The 25,036-nt window shown below is 47.0% G+C and overlaps 1 protein-coding gene across 1 annotated transcript; it reads right to left on the bottom strand.

Annotated features, from left to right (window-relative positions):
* Nucleotides 1-1,805: 1,805 nt before the first annotated feature.
* On the bottom strand, nt 1,806-24,990 carry LOC117472222 (gonadotropin-releasing hormone II receptor-like). Its single transcript, XM_034117391.1, has 5 exons — nt 24,937-24,990; nt 13,068-13,252; nt 8,190-8,769; nt 4,728-4,938; nt 1,806-2,203 (listed from the first exon to the last, which is right to left on the bottom strand). The coding sequence occupies exons 1-5, from the start codon at nt 24,988-24,990 to the stop codon at nt 1,806-1,808; spliced, it is 1,428 nt and encodes a 475-aa protein (XP_033973282.1).
* Between the last annotated feature and the right edge of the window lie 46 nt (nt 24,991-25,036).

Here is a 25,036-nt window from a genome sequence, read left to right on the forward strand (position 1 = left end):
TGAATGTTTCACCGTCTGTCTGATGTTTGAAATGAAACCAAATAAAACTGAATTTGAATAGTTTTTCACACGTTTATTCTTTCATTCATTTCAGTTTGTTTGTTTCCATTTGTTCTAAGACTGTATTTGACTGTTTATACAAACCATTTTGTTCTTCCACCCAATAAAACATAAAGACATATTAAGTGTTCAAATAAACTTATTTCTTCATGATTTAAATCAAAAGTAATGTAGAGAACATTTCTATGTTGACAGAAGACGTCTTATTTCATACATTAACAGATGAATAGAATAACAATAAAGGGTATTTCAGGTGCTGACTGAACACTGAAGCTTCCCATTGGCTGACCACCTGTGGCCCCCAGGTGAGGGGTTAGAGGTTAGTAAACAGGAAGTGATCCTCTTTGGGGGGGTCTCACAGATTCCCTTTGAGATGGTGCAATGACAAATAAGGAACTTATATTTAGGGTTGGTTACAGAAAACTGGTTTGTTGAGAAATGTTGATTTCAGTTCTGTCAGGTTCCTAAAGGAATGTATCTGTCAGGTTCCTAAAGGAATGTATCTCTCAGGTTCCTAAAGGAATGTATCTGTCAGGTTCCTAAAGGAATGTATCTGTCAGGTTCCTAAAGGAATGTATCTCTCAGGTTCCTAAAGGAATGTATCTCTCAGGTTCCTAAAGGAATGTATCTCTCAGGTTCCTAAAGGAATGTATCTGCTCAGGTTCCTAAAGGAATGTATCTGTCAGGTTCCTAAAGGAATGTATCTCTCAGGTTCCTAAAGGAATGTATCTCTCAGGTTCCTAAAGGAATGTATCTCTCAGGTTCCTAAAGGAATGTATCTCTCAGGTTCCTAAAGGAATGTATCTGTCAGGTTCCTAAAGGAATGTATCTCTCAGGTTCCTAAAGGAATGTATCTCTCAGGTTCCTAAAGGAATGTATCTCTCAGGTTCCTAAAGGAATGTATCTCTCAGGTTCCTAAAGGAATGTATCTGTCAGGTTCCTAAAGGAATGTATCTGTCAGGTTCCTAAAGGAATGTATCTCTCAGGTTCCTAAAGGAATGTATCTCTCAGGTTCCTAAAGGAATGTATCTGTCAGGTTCCTAAAGGAATGTATCTCTCAGGTTCCTAAAGGAATGTATCTCTCAGGTTCCTAAAGGAATGTATCTGTCAGGTTCCTAAAGGAATGTATCTCTCAGGTTTCCTAAAGGAATGTATCTCTCAGGTTCCTAAAGGAATGTATCTCTCAGGTTCCTAAAGGAATGTATCTGTCAGGTTCCTAAAGGAATGTATCTGTCAGGTTCCTAAAGGAATGTATATGTCAGGTTCCTAAAGGAATGTATCTCTCAGGTTCCTAAAGGAATGTATCTCTCAGGTTCCTAAAGGAATGTATCTGTCAGGTTCCTAAAGGAATGTATCTCTCAGGTTCCTAAAGGAATGTATCTCTCAGGTTCCTAAATTGATCAGAGGACATGAAAAAAATATGAATAAAAACTGGATCATAACGGGACTGTCTGTGACGTCATCACCTCCTGTGCTCTGATTGGCTGTGAGTGCGGGCTGGTTATCTCCTGGGCTCTGATTGGCTGTCAGTGCGGGCTGGTTATCTCCTGTGCTCTGATTGGCTGTGAGTCTGCGGGCTGGTTATATCCTGTGCTCTGATTGGCTGAGAGTCTGCGGGCTGGTTATATCCTGTGCTCTGATTGGCTGAGAGTCTGCGGGCTGGTTATCTCCTGTGCTCTGATTGGCTGTCAGGCGGCGGGCTGGTTATATCCTGTGCTCTGATTGGCTGAGAGTCTGCGGGCTGGTTATATCCTGTGCTCTGATTGGCTGAGAGTCTGCGGGCTGGTTATATCCTGTGCTCTGATTGGCTGAGAGTCTGCGGGCTGGTTATCTCCTGTGCTCTGATTGGCTGTCAGGCGGCGGCAGCAGGCATGGAGGTCGGCCCTGAATGAGGGCGTGAAGAAGCCGTAGATCACCGGGTCGCAGCAGGTGTTCAGGTGTCCGAACAGGAACAGAAAGTGGTGCAGGTAGTCAGGCAGCAGGCCCAGCATCGCGGGCTGGAACCAGTACCAGAGCCCCAGCAGGTAGTAAGGCGTCCAGCACACTACGAAGGACAGCACGATCACCACCGTCATCTTCAGAGTCTTCATCCGCGCCTTCGGGATCAGATCGGTGCCGCTGCGCCGCAGGTACGACTCCCCCGCTGCGAGGGGAGAAACAAGGGGGAGAAACTGAAGCTGTGTCACATGACCAGCGTCCTCAGGTGTGTGTGAGTGTGTGTGTGTGTGAGTGTGTACCTGCGTTCTTCAGGTGTGTAGTGGATGTGTGTGCATGTGTGTGTATCAGCATTCCTCAGGTGTGTGTGGTGCATGTGTGTGTGTGTGTGTGTGTGTGTACCTGCGTTCTTCAGGTGTGTGTGGTGGATGTATGTGTGTGTGTGTGTGTGTGTGTGTGTGTGTGTGTGTGTGTGTACCTGCGTTCCTCAGGTGTGTGTGGTGGATGTGTGTGTGTGTGTGTGTGTACCTGCGTTCTTCAGGTGTGTGTGGTGGATGTGTGTGTGTGTGTGTGTACCTGCATTCCTCAGGTGTGTGGTGGATGTGTGTGTGTGTGTGTGTGTGTGTGTGTGTGTGTACCTGCGTTCCTCAGGTGTGTGTGGTGGATGTGTGTGTGTGTGTGTACCTGCGTTCCTCAGGTGTGTGTGGTGGATGTGTGTGTGTGTGTGTGTGTGTGTGTGTGTGTGTGTGTGTGTGTGTGTGTGTGTGTGTGTGTGTACCTGCGTTCCTCAGGTGTGTGTGGTGGATGTGTGTGTGTGTGTGTGTGTGTACATGCGTTCTTCAGGTGTGTGTGGTGGATGTGTGTGTGTGTGTGTGTGTGTGTGTGTGTGTGTGTGTGTGTGTGTGTGTACCTGCGTTCTTCAGGTGTGTGTGGTGGATGTGTGTGTGTGTGTGTGTGTACCTGCGTTCCTCAGGTATGTGTGGTGAATGTGTGTGTGTGTGTGTGTGTACATGCGTTCTTCAGGTGTGTGTGGTGGATGTGTGTGTGTGTGTGTGTGTGTGTGTGTGTGTGTGTGTGTGTGTGGTGTGTGTGTGTGTACCTGCGTTCTTCAGGTGTGTGTGGTGGATGTGTGTGTGTGTGTGTGTGTACCTGCGTTCCTCAGGTGTGTGGTGGATGTGTGTGTGTGTGTACCTGCGTTCCTCAGTGTGTGTGTGGTGGATGTGTGTGTGTGTGTGTGTGTGTGTGTGTGTGTACCTGCGTTTCCTCAGGTGTGTGTGGTGGATGTGTGTGTGTGTACCTGCGTTCCTCAGGTGTGTGTGGTGGATGTGTGTGTGTGTGTGTGAGTGTGTGTGTGTGTGTGTGTGTGTGTGTACCTGCGTTCCTCAGGTGTGTGGTGTGTGTGTGTGTGTGTGTGTGTGTGTACCTGCGTTCCTCAGGTGTGTGTGGTGGATGTGTGTGTACCTGCGTTCCTCAGGTGTGTGTGTGTACCTGCGTTCCTCAGGTGTGTGTGTGTGTGTGTGTACCTGCGTTCCTCAGGTGTGTGTGGTGGATGTGTGTGTGTGTGTACCTGTGTTCCTCAGGTGTGTGTGGTGTGTGTGTGTGTGTGTGTACCTGCGTTCCTCAGGTGTGTGTGGTGGATGTGTGTGTGTGTGTGAGTGTGTGTGTGTGTGTGTGTGTGTGTACCTGCGTTCCTCAGGTGTGTGTGGTGGATGTGTGTGTGTGTGTACCTGTGTTCCTCAGGTGTGTGGTGTGTGTGTGTGTGTGTACCTGCGTTCCTCAGGTGTGTGTGGTGGATGTGTGTGTGTGTGTGAGTGTGTGTGTGTGTGTGTGTGTGTACCTGCGTTCCTCAGGTGTCTGTGGTGGATGTGTGTGTGTGTGTGTACCTGCGTTCCTCAGGTGTGTGTGGTGGATGTGTGTGTGTGTGTGTGAGTGTGTGTGTGTGTGTGTGTGTGTGTGTGTGTACCTGCATTCCTCAGGTGTGTGTGGTGGATGTGTGTGTGTGTGTGAGTGTGTGTGTGTGTGTGTGTACCTGCATTCCTCAGGTGTGTGTGGTGGATGTGTGTGTGTGTGTGAGTGTGTGTGTGTGTGTGTGTACCTGCGTTCCTCAGGTGTGTGTGTGTACCTGCGTTCCTCAGGTGTGTGTGTGTGTGTGTGTGTGTACCTGTGTTCCTCAGGTGTGTGTGGTGGATGTGTGTGTACCTGCGTTCCTCAGGTGTGTGTGTGTACCTGCGTTCCTCAGGTGTGTGTGTGTGTGTACCTGTGTTCCTCAGGTGTGTGGTGTGTGTGTGTGTGTGTACCTGCGTTCCTCAGGTGTGTGTGGTGGATGTGTGTGTACCTGCGTTCCTCAGGTGTGTGTGTGTACCTGCGTTCCTCAGGTGTGTGTGTGTGTGTGTGTGTACCTGCGTTCCTCAGGTGTGTGTGGTGGATGTGTGTGTGTGTGTGTGTACCTGCGTTCCTCAGGTGTGTGTGGTGGATGTGTGTGTGTGTGTGTACCTGCATTCCTCAGGTGTGTGGTGTGTGTGTGTGTACCTGCGTTCCTCAGGTGTGTGTGGTGGATGTGTGTGTGTGTGTGTGTGTGTGTGTGTGAGTGTGTGTGTGTGTGTGTGTGTGTGTGTACCTGCGTTCCTCAGGTGTGTGTGGTGGATGTGTGTGTACCTGCGTTCCTCAGGTGTGTGTGGTGGATGTGTGTGTACCTGCGTTCCTCAGGTCTGTGTGTGTGTGTGTGTGTGTACCTGCGTTCCTCAGGTGTGTGTGGTGGATGTGCAGCAGGATGCGGCTGTAGCAGCAGCTCATCACCAGCAGGGGGACCAGGTACAGAGAGATGAAGTGCAGCATGTTGTACAGGGTCTCCTGCCAGCGGTGCAGGAAGCTGCCGTGAGACGCGCACTGAGAGAAGCCCTGCGTCTCACCTGTCTGCACCCGCACCACCCGGAACAGGAACAGCTGGGGGGGACAGGAGGACAGGTGGACAGGTGTGACAGGAGGACAGGTGATACAGGTGGACAGGTGTTACAGGTGTTACAGGAGGACAGGTGTGACAGGAGGACAGGTGTTACAGGAGGACAGGTGTTACAGGAGGACAGGTATGACAGGAGGACAGGTGTTACAGGAGGACAGGTATGACAGGAGGACAGGTGTTACAGGAGGACAGGTGTTACAGGAGGACAGGTATGACAGGAGGACAGGTGTTACAGGAGGACAGGTATGACAGGAGGACAGGTGTTACAGGAGGACAGGTATGACAGGAGGACAGGAGAACAGGAGGACAGGTATGACAGGAGGACAGGTGTTACAGGAGGACAGGTGTTACAGGAGGACAGGTATGACAGGAGGACAGGGTGTTACAGGAGGACAGGTGTGACAGGAGGACAGGTGTTACAGGAGGACAGGTGTTACAGGAGGACAGGCATTACAGGAGGACAGGTGTGACAGGAGGACAGGTGTTACAGGAGGACAGGTGTTACAGGTGGACAGGTGTTACAGGTGGACAGGTGTTACAGGAGGACAGGTGTTACAGGAGGACAGGTGTTACAGGAGGGACAGGTGTTACAGGAGGACAGGTGATACAGGTGGACAGGTGTGACAGGAGGACAGGTGTTACAGGAGGACAGGTGTTACAGGAGGACAGGTGTTACAGGAGGACAGGTGTTACAGGAGGACAGGTGTTACAGGAGGACAGGTGATACAGGTGGACAGGTGTGACAGGAGGACAGGTGTTACAGGAGGACAGGTGTTACAGGAGGACAGGTGTTACAGGTGGACAGGTGTGACAGGAGGACAGGTGTTACAGGAGGACAGGTGATACAGGTGGACAGGTGTGACAGGAGGACAGGTGTTACAGGAGGACAGGTGTTACAGGAGGACAGGTGTTACAGGAGGACAGGTGATACAGGTGGACAGGTGTGACAGGAGGACAGGTGTTACAGGAGGACAGGTGTTACAGGAGGACAGGTGTTACAGGAGGACAGGTGTTACAGGAGGACAGGTGTATATGTATTATTGTGTAACCTGCAGTGTGTCTCTGCTGCTACACACAGCCTGTTCCCGGATTAGCATTGTTAGCATTCCTTATAGAAACCAAGGGGAGCCGTTAGCCCGAGCTAACAGCAGGAGGTCTAATCCTGAGACATTCCTGCTGGGTTTAAGCTCCGTCTCTGAGCTGTGTTAGCGTAGCTGCTAGCCCTCGCTCTGATCCTACAGCCATCAGACAAACTGCTGGACGACCTGATGTTTCTAAAGTGTTATGTGTTGTATATATTAGGTTTGTCATTTATACAACTACACTGTGTCTGTGTATATGACATTAAAGGTCTCCTATCATGCTGTCTTTCGGCAGATATCACAGGTCTCAGATATAAAGACATGTCTCTGAAGTGTCCTGCTCCAAACCCCAAACAGATCAATAGCCGCGTTCACACCGGAGTACTTTTCACCGTACTTTTCACGTTTAGTTGCGTTAGTACCCCTTATGTCGCGTTCACACCAAAAAGAGCACTTCATCTCTGGAACTTTTACCCCCATGTTTAGTGCCTGCTGAGAGATGGTACTCTCCTGGGGGAAAAAAGTGCCCCAGTTCTGATCGGCTGGGCCAATTGCAAACCACGCCCCGTACAACTCTGAAATGTTTTGTAGAGCCGCCATTTTATTATCCTCGCATTAGCATTATTAGCATTAGCATTAGCCCAGCGCACAAACGCAGAGAGACTAACTTATGGCAACACAAAATAAAACATGGGAGCGGTGCAGATGAGGAGGTGTCGGCGTTCTGGCGATTTCCTCTGAAGGCTTCAGTAGAAGCTGCTGGGAGTCCCAGCAGCTTCGACTGAAGCCTTCCCCAACTCCGGGGACTTCCGGCCGGGGACTCCGGGTGGCAGTATACGCCGTGAAGTGGTTTGCTGCCTGCCAGTAAACCCAAAGCAGAAGAAGAAGAAGTGACGTCAGCAGCTCATTTGCGTAATCTTCCCTCAGGGAAAAGTACTCTGGTGTGAACGCGATCTGTACGTGCCCTGGGGTCATAAGTGCCGGCACTGAGTACGGCAAAGTACTTGGTGTGAACGCGCCTATTGTAGCCCCCCCCCCTCTCTTCCAGCTGTTACTAAGGACATGTCTCTGAAGTGTCCTGCTCCAAACCCCAAACAGATCCTTGTAGCCCCCCCCCCCTCTCTTCCAGCTGTTACTAAGGACATGTCTCTGAAGTGTCCTGCTCCAAACCCCAAACAGATCCTTGTAGCCCCCCCCCCCTCTCTTCCAGCTGTTACTAAGGACATGTCTCTGAAGTGTCCTGCTCCAAACCCCAAACAGATCCTTGTAGCAGCCCCCCCCCCCCACCCCCCCCCCCCCCCCCCCCCCCCCCCCCCCCCTCTTCCAGCTGTTACTAAGGACATGTCTCTGAAGTGTCCTGCTCCAAACCCCAAACAGATCCTTGTAGCCCCCCCCCCCCCCTCTTCCAGCTGTTACTAAGGACATGTCTCTGAAGTGTCCTGCTCCAAACCCCAAACAGATCCTTGTAGCCCCCCCCCCTCTCTTCCAGCTGTTACTAAGGACATGTCTCTGAAGTGTCCTGCTCCTAACCCCAAACAGATCCTTGTAGCCCCCCCCCCCTCTCTTCCAGCTGTTACTAAGGACATGTCTCTGAAGTGTCCTGCTCCAAACCCCAAACAGATCCTTGTAGCCCCCCCCCCCCTCTCTTCCAGCTGTTACTAAGGACATGTCTCTGAAGTGTCCTGCTCCAAACCCCAAACAGATCCTTGTAGCCCCCCCCCCCCCCTCTCTTCCAGCTGTTACTAAGGACATGTCTCTGAAGTGTCCTGCTCCAAACCCCAAACAGATCCTTGTAGCCCCCCCCCCTCTCTCCCAGCTGTTACTAAAGAGCTGACTCTGGGTCAGTAGCTTCAGAGAGAGAGTAGATCTCATCAGGAGAACTCTCCCAGCAGAAACTCAGCTAAATGCTGCCGTGATGAAACTCCATATCATGTTCCAAACCACATGAAGGATTCTCTCTGAAACAGTATGGAGCTCAAACTCTTTCTCTCTCTCAGGTTTACCACAAGGTGACTTCCTTTTCATTTCCTGCTTCTTCACACATGCTCTCTCCAGTACAGGTTAGCTCTGAGTGTTAGCATGCTAATGTAAACACAGACCATATTACTTCCAGAACACGTCTCATTGTTTCTGACAGCAACGTTTCAGCGTACCTGCGGCGCGGCCAGCAGCAGGCTGAGGCTCCAGGCCAGCAGCAGCATGCGGCGGTTCCTCCGGTGCGCGCTGAGGTCCAGCGGCTGCAGGATGGCGTGCTGCCGGTCCAGGCTGATGGCCACCAGCACGAAGGCGGAGGCGTGCATGGCGAACAGCTTCAGGAAGGAGAGCGTCTTGCAGAGCGCCTCGCCGCCGTACCACTGCACCGTCACGTTCCACACGGCGTCCAGAGGCATCACCACGAAGGTCATCATGAGGTCAGCGCCCGCCAGGCTGAGCATCAGAGGGCGCAGGTGAGAGGCGAGGCGTCCCTGGCCCCGCCCCCCGGCCATGAGACCACGCCCCCTGCCTATGAAGCCCCGCCCCCCCCTCCACACGCTCAGCAGCAGAGCCACGTTACTCACCGCCGCAAACAGGAACAGCAGCGCGGTGGCAATGACTCGAAGCTGAGCCGCCAGCGTGAAGCTGGGGAACAGAGGGGGCGGGGCCTCAGAGGCAAGGGGCGGGGCCTCAGGGCCGGGTAGCGGGACCTCAGAACCGGGGGGCGGGGTCAGGGACGACCAGTTACCTGACATCCTGCTGACAGAAGAAGAGGGACAGGAAGTGATCACAGCTGCATTCAGGACTCAAACTGACCATCAGCTCTTATAGTGAAAGAGACTTGCTGTCTGGAGATCTAAAGGCTCGTTAAGAGAACCTTGGTGTCCATCTAGATAATACACTCAGCTGGAAGGCGCATGTTCAAGGTCTGTGCTCTAGACTTCAGCAACGGTTGTACTTTCTGCGTCGACTCCGGGCTTTCGGAGTCGACCAGAAGTTCATGTTACTGTTCTATCATGCAGTGTTGGAGAGCATCATGAGGTATGGTATCACTGCCTGGTACGGTAACTTGACAGTGCAGTCAAAGTCACAGATCGCTCGCCTGGTACAGACTGCTATGAAGATTATGGGGGTTAAAAAACACCCATCTCTCCAAAACATAAACGAGCAGTCGATTATCAGACAGGCAAAAAAAATGGTGTCTGATCCCACCCACATACTCCACCCAGAATTCCAGCTCCTACCTTCTGGTAGAAGATTCAGGGTTCCCAGGAGCAGGCTGAACCGCTATAAGCACTCATTCCTACCTATGTCGATTAAGCTTCTTAACATTCACATAGAATAGAATTAGAATAGAATTGGGAGGGATGAAACCCTCTGTAATGGTCACACATGCAGAGCACACAGCACACAGTGAAATTTGTTCTCTGCTTTTAACCCATCCTAGTACCGGGAGTCTATACTAGGAGCAGTGGGCAGCTATTGTACAGCGCCCGGAATGAAATGATATGTAGTCAAATGTAATGAGATGTACTTTTTTTAATGTTGGCCATGAGGGTTGTGCAATAGGTCGCCATTGTCAGTATGTACGTGTGTGTATTGTGTTTGTTCAAACGGTGTATGACTGATGATATGTGTATGTCTCTTAATGTCCACTATGTTTGTATATGTACATGGATGCACTGCAGGACGAAGTCCAGAACAAATGTCCTTACGGGGACAATAAAGTATATCGTATCGTATCGTAACCTGGGCGTTACCATGGGAACTGATTCACACCGACCAATGGGGAGTCAGCTCTCTAACAAAGTTGACATTCTTTACACACACACACACACACACACACACACACACTCACCTGATCAGAACCTGGTCTGGATCAGAACCCGGTCTGGATCAGAACCCGGTCTGGATCAGAACCCGGTCTGGACCAGACGGTCTGGATCAGACGGTCTGGATCAGGTTCTGATACGACCCTCCTAACGCTGGAAGATGACTCAGAGTTCTGTGATGTGACTCCAGACGGGTCAGGGACCTCACCTGTTCTCAGGTGGTCTGTGAGACCAGGAGAGACCAGGACCAGTACCAGCTGAACCCAGAGAGGCTCTTATAGAGTGGCAAAGTCATTTTTTTGTGTGAAACGCTCAATGAACTACATCTCTGGTTTCGCACAACAACACACGTCACCAAGATGGCCGTCACTAACTGTCTTGCCAAACAAGGGATTGACTACCCTCACCCTCACTATCACCCTCTCACCCTGACCCTCACTATCACCCTCTCACCCTGACCCTCACTATCACCCTCTCACCCTGACCCTCACTATCACCCTCTCACCCTGACCCTCACTATCACCCTCTCACCCTGACCCTCACTATCACCCTCTCACCCTGACCCTCACTATCACCCTCTCACCCTGACCCTCACTATCACCCTCTCACCCTGACCCTCACTATCACCCTCTCACCCTGACCCTCACTATCACCCTCTCACCCTGACCCTCACTATCACCCTCTCACCCTGACCCTCACTATCACCCTCTCACCCTGACCCTCACTATCACCCTCTCACCCTGACCCTCACTATCACCAATGAAACACGTGCAGAAGAAAGTCATGCAAAGCTGCCTGCCTTCCTTTGATTCTCTCTGAACTGCCTGATCTTTTTAATGTTTAATGTTAACCATTTGTGCAGATAGCATGAAGTAGAGAAGATCGCCGATGCTAATGTAGCGTTAGCGTTAGCATGTCTCCCCTGGGGGCATCCGGGCTTAAATGGTGTATTATAGAATGATCACACCGGTGTGACAGTACTCTTCAAAGGGTTCACGACATATGACTACTACTCTTACTGTTTAACATTTTGGGTTACTTAATGCAGGGTTGCCAACTCTCACGCATCTGGCGTGTGACACACGCTTTCACTCTCAATCTCACGCTCTCACGCTGCCCAAACTATTCTCACGCCAAAAACAAGAATACCGAAGACTAGAAACGGTTTTGAAAACTTTTGTCAGGTAGTGATCATCTTCTCAATAAAACATCTTTGATAATGTCTTCTGGCCAATCAGAATCACGATAACGGCGTGGTGTTGTTGCAGGAAGTCCCGACGGAGAATACTTTTGCGGTAGTACATCTCTATACATCGATACAACATTACGTGTTGATAGAAATCAACACGTAATGAAATAAGACCCCACGGTTTGATGATTGATAGGTGTGTGGGCTGTCTTTCATTTTGACACACAGAACAATGGGGGCTATCCACCCTTATCCACAATGTAAAGTAATTCACACAGCCTCTTCCCTCTTCTCTCTGTGAGGAGCAGCAGGTTCAGCTTTCAGAACAAAGTCACACAAAACTAAAATTAATTAATTTGTTTAAATATGTCGTGTAGTAATAGATTTATTTATTTTTCTTCTCAAGAGAGTACCAGAATGTGTATTTTATGTTAGTATTTCAAAAAATCTCCTGGGGGAGAATCCCCCCAGACCCCCTGCAGGGGTTGGGTCTTCAGCATGTCAACTCTTTCACCTGTGGGGAAATTGCAGGATTGGCTCCAGGTCGCCCTTTTTATTTACTACAAGACAAATGTGCCTTTTTATAATTTCATACAGTTCAATTTGGATTGAGACAGGGAAATAATCTAAACCTCACGCGTGGCGTTTCACTGTCGGGGGAGCGTGTATGTAATTACATTGCAAATACTGACTTGAGCCCCACCACTGTATGGGTTAGCCCTACCATAGATTACCCAACAAAAATACTCTGGAGCCGCAACTGCCGACCCGTATTGCGCATGCGCAGATCTAAGATCCAGTAGAAATGATAAAAAAGTAAAAGTCTGCTGCTTATTGTTCTACTAGGCCAAAATAGAGTCAAAGAGTATATGAGAGTGAGAGTGTGTTAATTAATATATTTGGCAGTTTGGAGTAAGTCTGTAGATTTGTTTGTGTGTGTGCATTTTTATTTATCGTACGATAAGTCAATTAATTGCTTATCGCGACAGGCACACAATAAAACAGTGGAAACAAACATGTTTGACTTTCATTAGTGAATGAAACTGTGTGCCCTTTATAGTCTGTGTCCATTATTGTGTATTTGTATATATTGTATATATATCCTATATATATGCTAAGGTCCCGCTGCTGACACGATAGCAGTCATTTCGTGCGCATATGTGTAATTAAACCGAATTAAACCCATGATATCAAAATCTCACTCCAGCCAGGTACCCAAAGTTGGCAACCCTGACTTAATGTTACTTCATGTTAAGGCTAATACAAATCACAAGGCTAAGGCTGTAATGCTAACTAACGCGCTAGCTACTAGCTAGGTAGCTAACTTGATCCAGCCACTCCTGGTCCTTTGATCAGACGGGAAGCGAATGAACGAGCAAGACCCATTGCTGGTATGATAACAACCTGGTACTAAGCACACAGGCATCTTGTTAAAGTTATCTTATCTTAGCCAGCGCCATATAGATAGATTATATCTATATTATCTTAGGTATCTGAATGGTGGAGGAAAACAATTGTGACATCACTTACGCGACTCTGGGATTTGTAGTCTTTCTAGTTGCGTATTTTTCATAGTCTTATATTTCAACAGTTTTACGACAAACTGTGACTTTTTTGACATGGAAATTATTTTTTAAGATTGACAAACATCATATGTGTAATTCATGGCACAATTCAAACGGGATCCAAAGATACGTTTTCTCTCTCCATTGACTTCAATACATTATTTTTCCTAAATAAGGTCCCATGGACAGGAAGTAGATGGGCGGGACTTCGCCACTCTATTGTGAAAGGGTCTGTGTGTGTGTGTGTGTGTGTGTGTGTGTGTGTGTGTGTGTGTGTGTGTGTGTGTGTGTGTGTGTGTGTGTGTGTGTGCGCACGCGTGCTTATCTGTGTGTGTGGGCTTTTATTGTGAAAGGGTCTGTGTGTGTGTGTGTGTGTGTGTGTGTGTGTGTGTGTGTGTGTGTGTGTGTGTGTGTGTGTGCGTGCTTATCAGAGTGTGTGGGCTTTTATTGTGAAAGGGTCTGTGTTCCTACCTGATCAGCTCCTCGGGTCCGGATCCTCTGCTCTGCTCATGTTCTGCTGAGGTAGAACCAAACAGAACCAGGTCCAACAACAGAACCAGGTCCAACAACAGAACCAGGTCCAACAAACAGATCCAGCTCCAACCAACAGAACCAGGTCCAAAAAACAGAACCAGGTCCAAAAAACAGAACCAGGTCTAACAAACAGAACCAGGTCCAACCAACAGAACCAGGTCCAACAAACACCAGGTCTGACAACAGAACCAGAGTCAGCTTCCAGTCGCAGCACCAGCTTCTGAAGACTGAGAGAAACCTTCAGACTATAGCTCAGGGAGACGGAGCTCACACACACACACACACACACACACACACACACACACACACACACACACACACACACACACACACACACACACAGAGAGAGGAGGTTACACTCGGAGAGAGGAGGTTACACTCAGAGAGAGGAGGTTACACTCAGAGAGAGGAGGTTACACTTTGATGTGAAGTCATGTGACCGTGCTGTAGTTCCTTTATAGCCCAACATTAGCCTCCTTTAGCTTAGCGGTGGTGACGTGAAGTCATGTGACCGTGCTGTAGTTCCTTTATAGCCCAACATTAGCCACCTTTAGCTTAGCGGTGGTGACGTGAAGTCATGTGACCGTGCTGTAGTTCCTTTATAGCCCAACATTAGCCACCTTTAGCTTAGCGGTGGTGACGTGAAGTCATGTGACCGTGCTGTAGTTCCTTTATAGCCCAACATTAGCCACCTTTAGCTTAGCGGTGGTGACGTGAAGTCATGTGACCGTGCTGTAGTTCCTTTATAGCCCAACATTAGCCTCCTTTAGCTTAGCGGTGGTGATGTGAAGTCATGTGACCGTGCTGTAGTTCCTTTATAGCCCAACATTAGCCTCCTTTAGCTTAGCGGTGGTGACGCGAAGTCATGTGACCGTGCTGTAGTTCCTTTATAGCCCAACATTAGCCACCTTTAGCTTAGCGGTGGTGACGTGAAGTCATGTGACCGTGCTGTAGTTCCTTTATAGCCCAACCTTAGCCTCCTTTAGCTTAGCGGTGGTGACGCAAAGTCCTGTGACCGTGCTGTAGTTCCTTTATAGCCCAACATTAGCCACCTTCAGCTTAGCGGTGGTGACGTGAAGTCATGTGACCGTGCTGTAGTTCCTTTATAGCCCAACATTAGCCTCCTTTAGCTTAGCGGTGGTGACGCGAAGTCCTGTGACCGTGCTGTAGTTCCTTTATAGCCCAACATTAGCCACCTTCAGCTTAGCGGTGGTGACGTGAAGTCATGTGACCGTGCTGTAGTTCCTTTGTAGCCCAACATTAGCCTCCTTTAGCTTAGCGGTGGTGACGTGAAGTCATGTGACCGTGCTGTAGTTCCTTTGTAGCCCAACATTAGCCTCCTTTAGCTTAGCGGTGGTGACGTGAAGTCATGTGACCGTGCTGTAGTTCCTTTATAGCCCAACATTAGCCTCCTTTAGCTTAGCGGTGGTGACGTGAAGTCATGTGACCGTGCTGTAGTTCCTTTATAGCCCAACATTAGCCTCCTTTAGCTTAGCGGTGGTGACGTGAAGTCATGTGACCGTGCTGTAGTTCCTTTATAGCCCAACATTAGCCACCTTTAGCTTAGCGGTGGTGACGTGAAGTCATGTGACCGTGCTGTAGTTCCTTTATAGCCCAACATTAGCCACCTTTAGCTTAGCGGTGGTGACGTGAAGTCATGTGACCGTGCTGTAGTTCCTTTATAGCCCAACATTAGCCACATTTAGCTTAGCGGTGGTGACTTGAAGTCATGTGAGCGTGCTGTAGTTCCTTTATAGCCCAACATTAGCCTCCTTTAGCTTAGCGTGGTGACGTGAAGTCATGTGACCGTGCTGTAGTTCCTTTATAGCCCAACATTAGCCACCTTTAGCTTAGCGGTGGTGACTTGAAGTCATGTGACCGTGCTGTAGTTCCTTTATAGCTCAACATTAGCCACCTTTAGCTTAGCGGTGGTGACGTGAAGTCATGTGACCGTGCTGTAGTTCCTTTATAGCCCAACATTAGCCACCTTTAGCTTAGCGGTGGTGACTTGAAGTCATGTGACCGTGCTGTAGTTCCTTTATAGCCCAACATTAGCCTCCTTTAGCTTAGCGGTGGTGACGTGAAGTCATGTGACCGTGCTGTAGTTCCTTTATAGCCCAACATTAGCCACCTTTAGCTTAGCGGTGGTGACGTGAAGTCATGTGACCGTGCTGTAGTTCCTTTATAGCCCAACATTAGCCACCTTCAGCTTAGCGGTGGTGACGTGAAGTCAATGTGACCGTGCTGTAGTTCCTTTGTAGCCCAACATTAGCCTCCTTTAGCTTAGCGGTGGTGACGTGAAGTCATGTGACCGTGCTGTAGTTCCTTTGTAGCCCAACATTAGCCTCCTTTAGCTTAGCGGTGGTGACGTGAAGTCATGTGACCGTGCTGTAGTTCCTTTATAGCCCAACATTAGCCTCCTTTAGCTTAGCGGTGGTGACGTGAAGTCATGTGACCGTGCTGTAGTTCCTTTATAGCCCAACATTAGCCACCTTCAGCTTAGCGGTGGTGACGTGAAGTCATGTGACCGTGCTGTAGTTCCTTTATAGCCCAACATTAGCCTCCTTTAGCTTAGCGGTGGTGACGCGAAGTCCTGTGACCGTGCTGTAGTTCCTTTATAGCCCAACATTAGCCACCTTCAGCTTAGCGGTGGTGACGTGAAGTCATGTGACCGTGCTGTAGTTCCTTTGTAGCCCAACATTAGCCTCCTTTAGCTTAGCGGTGGTGACGTGAAGTCATGTGACCCGTGCTGTAGTTCCTTTGTAGCCCAACATTAGCCTCCTTTAGCTTAGCGGTGGTGACGTGAAGTCATGTGACCGTGCTGTAGTTCCTTTATAGCCCAACATTAGCCTCCTTTAGCTTAGCGGTGGTGACGTGAAGTCATGTGACCGTGCTGTAGTTCCTTTATAGCCCAACATTAGCCTCCTTTAGCTTAGCGGTGGTGACGTGAAGTCATGTGACCGTGCTGTAGTTCCTTTATAGCCCAACATTAGCCACCTTTAGCTTAGCGGTGGTGACGTGAAGTCATGTGACCGTGCTGTAGTTCCTTTATAGCCCAACATTAGCCACCTTTAGCTTAGCGGTGGTGACGTGAAGTCATGTGACCGTGCTGTAGTTCCTTTATAGCCCAACATTAGCCACATTTAGCTTAGCGGTGGTGACTTGAAGTCATGTGAGCGTGCTGTAGTTCCTTTATAGCCCAACATTAGCCTCCTTTAGCTTAGCGTGGTGACGTGAAGTCATGTGACCGTGCTGTAGTTCCTTTATAGCCCAACATTAGCCACCTTTAGCTTAGCGGTGGTGACTTGAAGTCATGTGACCGTGCTGTAGTTCCTTTATAGCTCAACATTAGCCACCTTTAGCTTAGCGGTGGTGACGTGAAGTCATGTGACCGTGCTGTAGTTCCTTTATAGCCCAACATTAGCCACCTTTAGCTTAGCGGTGGTGACTTGAAGTCATGTGACCGTGCTGTAGTTCCTTTATAGCCCAACATTAGCCTCCTTTAGCTTAGCGGTGGTGACGTGAAGTCATGTGACCGTGCTGTAGTTCCTTTATAGCCCAACATTAGCCACCTTTAGCTTAGCGGTGGTGACGTGAAGTCATGTGACCGTGCTGTAGTTCCTTTATAGCCCAACATTAGCCACCTTCAGCTTAGCGGTGGTGACGTGAAGTCATGTGACCGTGCTGTAGTTCCTTTGTAGCCCAACATTAGCCTCCTTTAGCTTAGCGGTGGTGACGTGAAGTCATGTGACCGTGCTGTAGTTCCTTTGTAGCCCAACATTAGCCTCCTTTAGCTTAGCGGTGGTGACGTGAAGTCATGTGACCGTGCTGTAGTTCCTTTATAGCCCAACATTAGCCTCCTTTAGCTTAGCGGTGGTGACGTGAAGTCATGTGACCGTGCTGTAGTTCCTTTATAGCCCAACATTAGCCTCCTTTAGCTTAGCGGTGGTGACGTGAAGTCATGTGACCGTGCTGTAGTTCCTTTATAGCCCAACATTAGCCACCTTTAGCTTAGCGGTGGTGACGTGAAGTCATGTGACCGTGCTGTAGTTCCTTTATAGCCCAACATTAGCCACCTTTAGCTTAGCGGTGGTGACGTGAAGTCATGTGACCGTGCTGTAGTTCCTTTATAGCCCAACATTAGCCACATTTAGCTTAGCGGTGGTGACTTGAAGTCATGTGAGCGTGCTGTAGTTCCTTTATAGCCCAACATTAGCCTCCTTTAGCTTAGCGTCGTGACGTGAAGTCATGTGACCGTGCTGTAGTTCCTTTATAGCTCAACATTAGCCACCTTTAGCTTAGCGGTGGTGATGTGAAGTCATGTGACCCGTGCTGTAGTTCCTTTGTAGCCCAACATTAGCCTCCTTTAGCTTAGCGGTGGTGACCTGAAGTCATGTGACCGCGCTGTAGTTCCTTTATAGCCCAACATTAGCCACCTTTAGCTTAGCGGTGGTGACGTGAAGTCATGTGACCGCGCTGTAGTTCCTTTATAGCCCAACATTAGCCACCTTTAGCTTAGCGGTGGTGACGTGAAGTCATGTGACCGTGCTGTAGTTCCTTTATAGCCCAACATTAGCCACCTTTAGCTTAGCGGGTGGTGACTTGAAGTCATGTGACCGTGCTGTAGTTCCTTTATAGCTCAACATTAGCCACCTTTAGCTTAGCGGTGGTGACGTGAAGTCATGTGACCGTGCTGTAGTTCCTTTATAGCCCAACATTAGCCACCTTTAGCTTAGCGGTGGTGACTTGAAGTCATGTGACCGTGCTGTAGTTCCTTTATAGCCCAACATTAGCCTCCTTTAGCTTAGCGGTGGTGACGTGAAGTCATGTGACCGTGCTGTAGTTCCTTTATAGCCCAACATTAGCCACCTTTAGCTTAGCGGTGGTGACGTGAAGTCATGTGACCGTGCTGTAGTTCCTTTATAGCCCAACATTAGCCACCTTTAGCTTAGCGGTGGTGACGTGAAGTCATGTGACCGTGCTGTGACGTAAGCTCCATGATCAAAACTGCCAAAAAGAATTTCATCAATGACAAAACTGAGGAAAACAAAAATAAACCCCGTGAACTTTGGAAATTACTCAATAACCAGCTTGGCTGCAGTAAAAAACTCAAAACGAGATTTTCAAACGTAAACATAAAGACAGATAACAGGCTCATCACAGACAAACTGGATGTGGCCAAGTACTTGAACATTTTTTTCACAAACATAGCCACAACTCTTGTAAATAAATTACCCTCCCACTCAGGGCTTTTTGGAGTAGATCACATCATGACCTACTACAAAAACCTAGGGGTACGCAAAGATGATTTCAGTCTAGCAAGGGTAACAACAGCAGAGGTACTCATTAAACTGAGCGCCCTCAAACCTAACAAGGCCACTGGCCACGACAATATCCCCTCCAAATTCCTCAGAGACACAGCAACCGCCATCTCACCAGTCATAGCTCACATAATTAACCTCTCCATAAAACAGGGAAAAGTACCCAAAGACTTCAAAATTGCAAGAGTAACCCCCCTGCACAAAAAGGGCAGCAAATTGGACCCAGGCAACTACCGCCCTGTTTCTATACTTACCTCCATCTCGAAAGTCATGGAAACAATAGTATATGAACAGGTCGAAAAGTACCTCGCAGAAAAGAAACTAATCTATGAATTTCAATCTGGCTTTAGAACATCCCACTCCACTGACACATGCCTTCTTTATTTGAACGACCACATCAAACAAGAGGTGGACGAGGGTAAATACTGCGGCATGGTGATGCTGGACCTACAAAAGGCTTTCGACACTGTCAATCACCCCATTCTGATTGACAAGCTAAAAGCAATTGGTTTTGATAAACTATCGGTGAGCTGGATGCAATCCTACCTGGAGGGGAGAGAACAGATGGTGGAGGTAAACGGTACTCTGTCCCCCCCCCTCCCAGTGAGCTGTGGTGTTCCACAAGGAAGCATATTAGGTCCGTTACTGTTCCTAATTTATGCAAATGACATGTCATCAGCATGTGACTGCAACTTGTTCCTGTTCGCGGACGACTCAGCCCTGCTGGTCTCTGACAGGAGCAGATTGCAGGTTGAAAAAACCCTCAGCTCCGAGCTCGGCAGAATCTGCACCTGGCTCGCCGATAATAAATTATCATTACACCTGGGTAAAACAGAGTCCATTCTCTTCGGTTCGAAACATAATCTCAGCAAATCCGACGACTTCTCAGTTGCAGTGGGTGACATTATTGTCACAAGTAAGAAGGAAATTACATACCTAGGATCTATTCTTGAGGCAAACCTCTCCTGTGACAAAATGGCATCCAATGTAATAAAAAAGGTCAATCTAAGAACTAGATTCCTATACCGGATCTCCTCTCTGGTAAACACAAGCACCCTGAAAACTCTGGCAGGAGCACTCATTCAAGGGTACTATGACTATGCTTGCACGTCATGGTACCATAGCACCTCCAAGGCGCTAAAAACAAAACTTCAAACATCGCAAAATAAACTGGTCAGACTACTGCTTGACCTTTCATCTAGAACCCACCTCACCGCTGCCCACTTTGACAACCTAGGATGGCTTAGAGTAGACGACAGAGTACAGCTACTTGCAATGGGCCTGGTCTACAAGATCCACTACACCTCTATGGTACCCATGTACATGTCAAAATTCTTCCCAAAGGTCAAGGAATACCATGATCATAACACCAGAGGGAGCTCCACAAATCATGTAAAACCCAGATTTGGCACAAAAAAAGGGGAATACACGTTTCGCAATTATGCCACATCAAGGTGGAACGCTCTTCCCACAACTGTAAAGGAAAGTAAAACTATACTTACCTTCAAAACCTCTCTTAAAGAGCACCTTCGGGGGAAAGCATTGCAAAACTGGCCCCGGTAATGGTACAAATCTCAACCTGTCGTACAATGGACAGCTTCCCCCCCCCCATCTATGTATATACTCGCATTTTAGACTCTGTTACTAACTGTATATCTGTAGACTTGGTATGTCTTAAATGTCCGGTTAGGATGTATTAGAACTAAATCTAAAATGAAAATTGTAAATAAGCCATCTGTATGTAAAAAACCACCTGTATGTAAATTGTAAATAAGCCATCTGTATGTCAAATATGTCTTATATGTCTTAAATGATATGATGAATTGGAAATGGGGGACCCTGATGTAAACAAGACGAAAGTCTTTCTCTGGTCTGCATCCCCTTAACAATTGTATGTTTTGAGCTGTACTGTACTGTACCCAATATACAAGCTGTTAATAAACTTTTCAATCAATCAATCAATCTGTAGTTCCTTTATAGCCCAACATTAGCCACATTTAGCTTAGCGGTGGTGACTTGAAGTCATGTGAGCGTGCTGTAGTTCCTTTATAGCCCAACATTAGCCTCCTTTAGCTTAGCGTGGTGACGTGAAGTCATGTGACCGTGCTGTAGTTCCTTTATAGCTCAACATTAGCCACCTTTAGCTTAGCGGTGGTGATGTGAAGTCATGTGACCGTGCTGTAGTTCCTTTGTAGCCCAACATTAGCCTCCTTTAGCTTAGCGGTGGTGACCTGAAGTCATGTGACCGCGCTGTAGTTCCTTTATAGCCCAACATTAGCCACCTTTAGCTTAGCGGTGGTGACGTGAAGTCATGTGACCGCGCTGTAGTTCCTTTATAGCCCAACATTAGCCACCTTTAGCTTAGCGGTGGTGACGTGAAGTCATGTGACCGTGCTGTAGTTCCTTTATAGCCCAACATTAGCCACCTTTAGCTTAGCGGTGGTGACTTGAAGTCATGTGACCGTGCTGTAGTTCCTTTATAGCTCAACATTAGCCACCTTTAGCTTAGCGGTGGTGACGTAAAGTCATGTGACCGTGCTGTAGTTCCTTTATAGCCCAACATTAGCTTTTACTTCAGAAATCATAAAGTGGTGTCAATATGTGGAGATTATTCTGCTGAACTAAACGTGTGAGATAAAGAAACGTTTGTCTGACTCAGAGATGATTTTAATACTAACCATAACTAAAGCCTTGAGGTTTAGTTCTCATTCAGAAACAAAGCAAACACAACATGTTCCAACCAGGAGAAACACTTTTGAAATCAGCTCACTCTCAGAGTTTCATGGATTATTAAAGAAGTTTTATTATTTTTTTGGTAGGGAGACCAGGGACAGTTGGAACACGGGTTGGTTGTAACACCTTCAATATCTCCAATCACAAACAAGCTAGAGTGATGACACTCACTCTGCACATGCGCAGTTAGATGGTGAGATCGATGAGAAAAAACGGAGCCACGTTTGAATTTCTCGCGTAAGATATCGGCAAAAGTGTTTCTGAGGTAAAATATTAACTAAAATGATATGATGTATTTTTTGGATACTGTCTTGAGTTCAAATGTCTAGGAATCCAAACTAGTATTATTAGAATCACTGTTTTGTAAGCTACACATATAACTAGCTAAATATGGGTCAAGCTAGCAATCAGGCAGGTTCACAGGGGGTGAAAGCAAGACTGGTGGTCCTGGGACGGTTGTAACGGGACGGTTGTAACATGGCACATTTACAATGATGGCTCATTTGCTTGAATTATCAATTGTTCATTCAAGCATACAGTTGTATTGTTGATTGGTGTGCATTGTCCCTGTAAAAATAAACAGAATAAAATACTGTACAGTAGGCCTAAAGTGTGTGTGTGTGTTTACAGTATGTCAAATGTCAGAAAGAGGAAGACAGACAGGGGAGTGCCACTTGCTCTGCTGCAGATGGGCTCAAATGAAGTTCAGGAGGGCAAATCATTCAGGGAAGTGGCAAAGTCCCTGGATATATGCCATGTCACCCTGTACCGGTTCCATAAGAAGAGGCTGAGGTTGGAGAGTCAGACAAACCCAACAAGAAGCAGAAGATACAGGACTCATCTGATGAAGATGAGGCCCAATACTGCATTGTGTGCCTGGAGAGCTACTCCAGGTCCAAGGAGATCTGGCTGCAGTGTTGCTCCTGTAAAGCCTGGGCACACAAGGACTGCACAGATGGAAGTGCCTTTTACACCTGCCACAACTGCGAATCTGATTAATTCTGGTGTTCTGTTTCAAGTTCTGTTCAAGTTCTGTTAATTGTTCATTGTTTGTTGGAGGATGTGTGAAACCCCATTCAAATCTTGTTGCCTTAGAATTTGACAGCTTTCCCTATTTTTTGTCATGTAGTGTGAAAAAAGGTAACCGTTATTAACATGTTACAACCGTGCCTGGCATGTGCTACAACTGTCCCTGTACACAAGGACAGTTGTAACAGTTGAGTTTTTTTTTTAAATACATTTTCCAACCTGTACTTATTTCATAAAAACATCTTAAATACATTGTTTCAGTAGCTGACATATTGATAATGTATAATATAGCAAAATGGCTATCCTATTGTAAATGGTTTTTTACTTATTGGGGAAAAACCCAAAAAGTGTTGCAACTATCCCTGGTCTCCCCTACATAGCAAATGACAGCGATGCATTTATCACAGTGATGGTGAACATCTTCATGATTTCTGGAGGATTCTGCTGTGTTCAGAATTTAAGACGATTTGCTTCATCGTAATCTCATGGAAACCAAATTGGTCAAAACTTTGTGATGCAAAATGTAAGAAAAATCATCAAGAAATCAAGAACAATCTTCAACTAAAAAATGTGTTAAAAAAACATTAAGCATTCTTCAGAACAAAATCAAGAACATTCTGACTACATAACCTGTAAATCCATCACAACAATATTTTTGCTAAAATCTTAATCGGCGAAAACTAAATTCTTCAGAAATGCAAAAAGAATTCTCAACAAAATCAATCAAAATTCTTATGAAGCAAAAATATTTCAGTCAGACAACTCACGTGTTTCTTTAACATGTTTATTAGAAGCAGCATATAGTTGAGTTTGGCGACTAGGCTCGGGCATCATCACTCCACCAGTGGCGAGCCGTCAGGGCCCTCTAGGCCCTCTGTGAGGGCCTAAGATATTCCAAAAAATAATATTTAAAAACATTAAAAAAAAATAATAAAATAACATTTCCAAATTAATAAATCCTTCGAATCTGCCTGTTCAGTCTCTGTTTGAATGTGGGTTACATGAAAGAAGCGTGTCTGGCCCTCTCTGCGATTCACAGAGGGCCCGCTATAGAGAGGCGAAGTCCCTCCCCTTCCGGTGGACCTCCATGGGACCTTATTTCGGAAAAGTTATGCATTGAAGTCAATGGAGAGAGAAAGATTATCTTTGGATCCCGTTTGAATTGTGCCATGAATTACACATATGATGTTTGTCAATCTTAAAAAATAATTTCCATGTCAAAAAAGTCACAGTTTGTCGTAAAACTGTTGAAATATAAGACTATGAAAAATACGTAACTAGAAAGACTACAAATCCCAGAGTCGCGTAAGTGATGTCACAATTGTTTTCCTCCACCATTCAGATACCTAAGATCAGCGCCATATAGATATAATCTATCTATATGGCGCTGGCTAAGATAAGATAACTTTAACAAGATGCCTGTGTGCTTAGTACCAGGTTGGTATCATACCAGCAATGGGTCTTGCTCGTTCTTTTGCTTCCCGTCTGATGAAAGGACCAGGAGTGGCTTGATCAAGCTAGCTACCTAGCTAGTAGCAAGCACGTTAGTTAGCATTACAGCCTTGTCATTTGTATTAGCCTTAACATGAAGTAACATTAAGTAACCCAAAATGTTAAACAGTAAGAGTAGTAGTCATATTTCGTGAACCCTTTGAAGAGTACTGTCACACCGGTGTGATCATTCTATAATACACCATTTAAGCCCGGGGGAGAAATGCTAACGCTAACGTTAGCATCGGCGATCTTCTCTACTTCATGCTATCTGCACAAATGGTTGACATTAAACATTAAAACGACCAGGCAGTTCAGAGAGAATCAAAGGAAGGCAGGCAGGCAGCTTTGCATGACATTCTTCAGGACGTGTTTCATTGTGGTGATAGTGAGGGTAGCCAATCGTTTTGTTGACAAGACAGTAGTGACGGCCATCTTGGTGACGTGTGTTGTTGACCAGAGATGTAGTTCATTGAGCGTTTCACACAAACAAAAGTGTTACTTCACAGTTTTACGACACATTTTTTTTTTTTTGACTTTCAAAATTATCTTTTAAATTGACAAACATCATATGTGTAATTCGTGGCACAATTCAAACGGGATCGAAAGATAAGTTTTCTCTCTCCATTGACTTCAATACATCATTTTTCCGAAATAAGGTCCCATGGAGGTCCACAGGAAGGGGAGGGACTTCGCCACTCTATTGTAACTGAACGAGAGAGTAATGTCAAATGACAGTATAATTGACCAATCATATCTTCCCTCTATATGGCGCTGGGTTTTATTATCGCGGACTTTATGACAAGTTCCGCCCGCTGTAAAACTTTTCTTGTTTCCATAGCAACAACAACTTCCTGTCAACAGCATGAACTCGCCTTCAAAACAAAAGCATGCCAAATTACACTTAAGACATACAACTGCAACGAAAGTAACAAACACAATGCAATATCATTTTCAATGTCAAAGAACACAAATTGGGTTCACAGGTGTTGTTTTGTGTGGTAGAGGGTCGCTGTCATTGATGCGTTTTGCACCCTGGGCCGTTGTTTTGATATTCCGCTGAAGTATACGCTGTGACGTAATAACTATTTTTTTTTGCCTAGGTATAAAGCTCACGGCTCGCCACTGCACTCCACAGATATACATACGATGAGTGATGATTAAATAACTAACCCCCAAAACTGCGTGGAGATTAGATACTATCCCCCAAAACTGCGTAGCCCGAGCCTGACACTGGTGATGTAAGACTGATAAGTAGAGGGCCTGGCGAGCTGCCACATGGCCATTCCCCCTAAGCACAGCGGCTTTAAGGGGAATGTACTACCTAGCATA

The sequence above is a fragment of the Trematomus bernacchii genome, unplaced genomic scaffold (assembly GCF_902827165.1).
Source record: "Trematomus bernacchii unplaced genomic scaffold, fTreBer1.1, whole genome shotgun sequence".
NCBI lineage: Eukaryota > Metazoa > Chordata > Actinopteri > Perciformes > Nototheniidae > Trematomus > Trematomus bernacchii.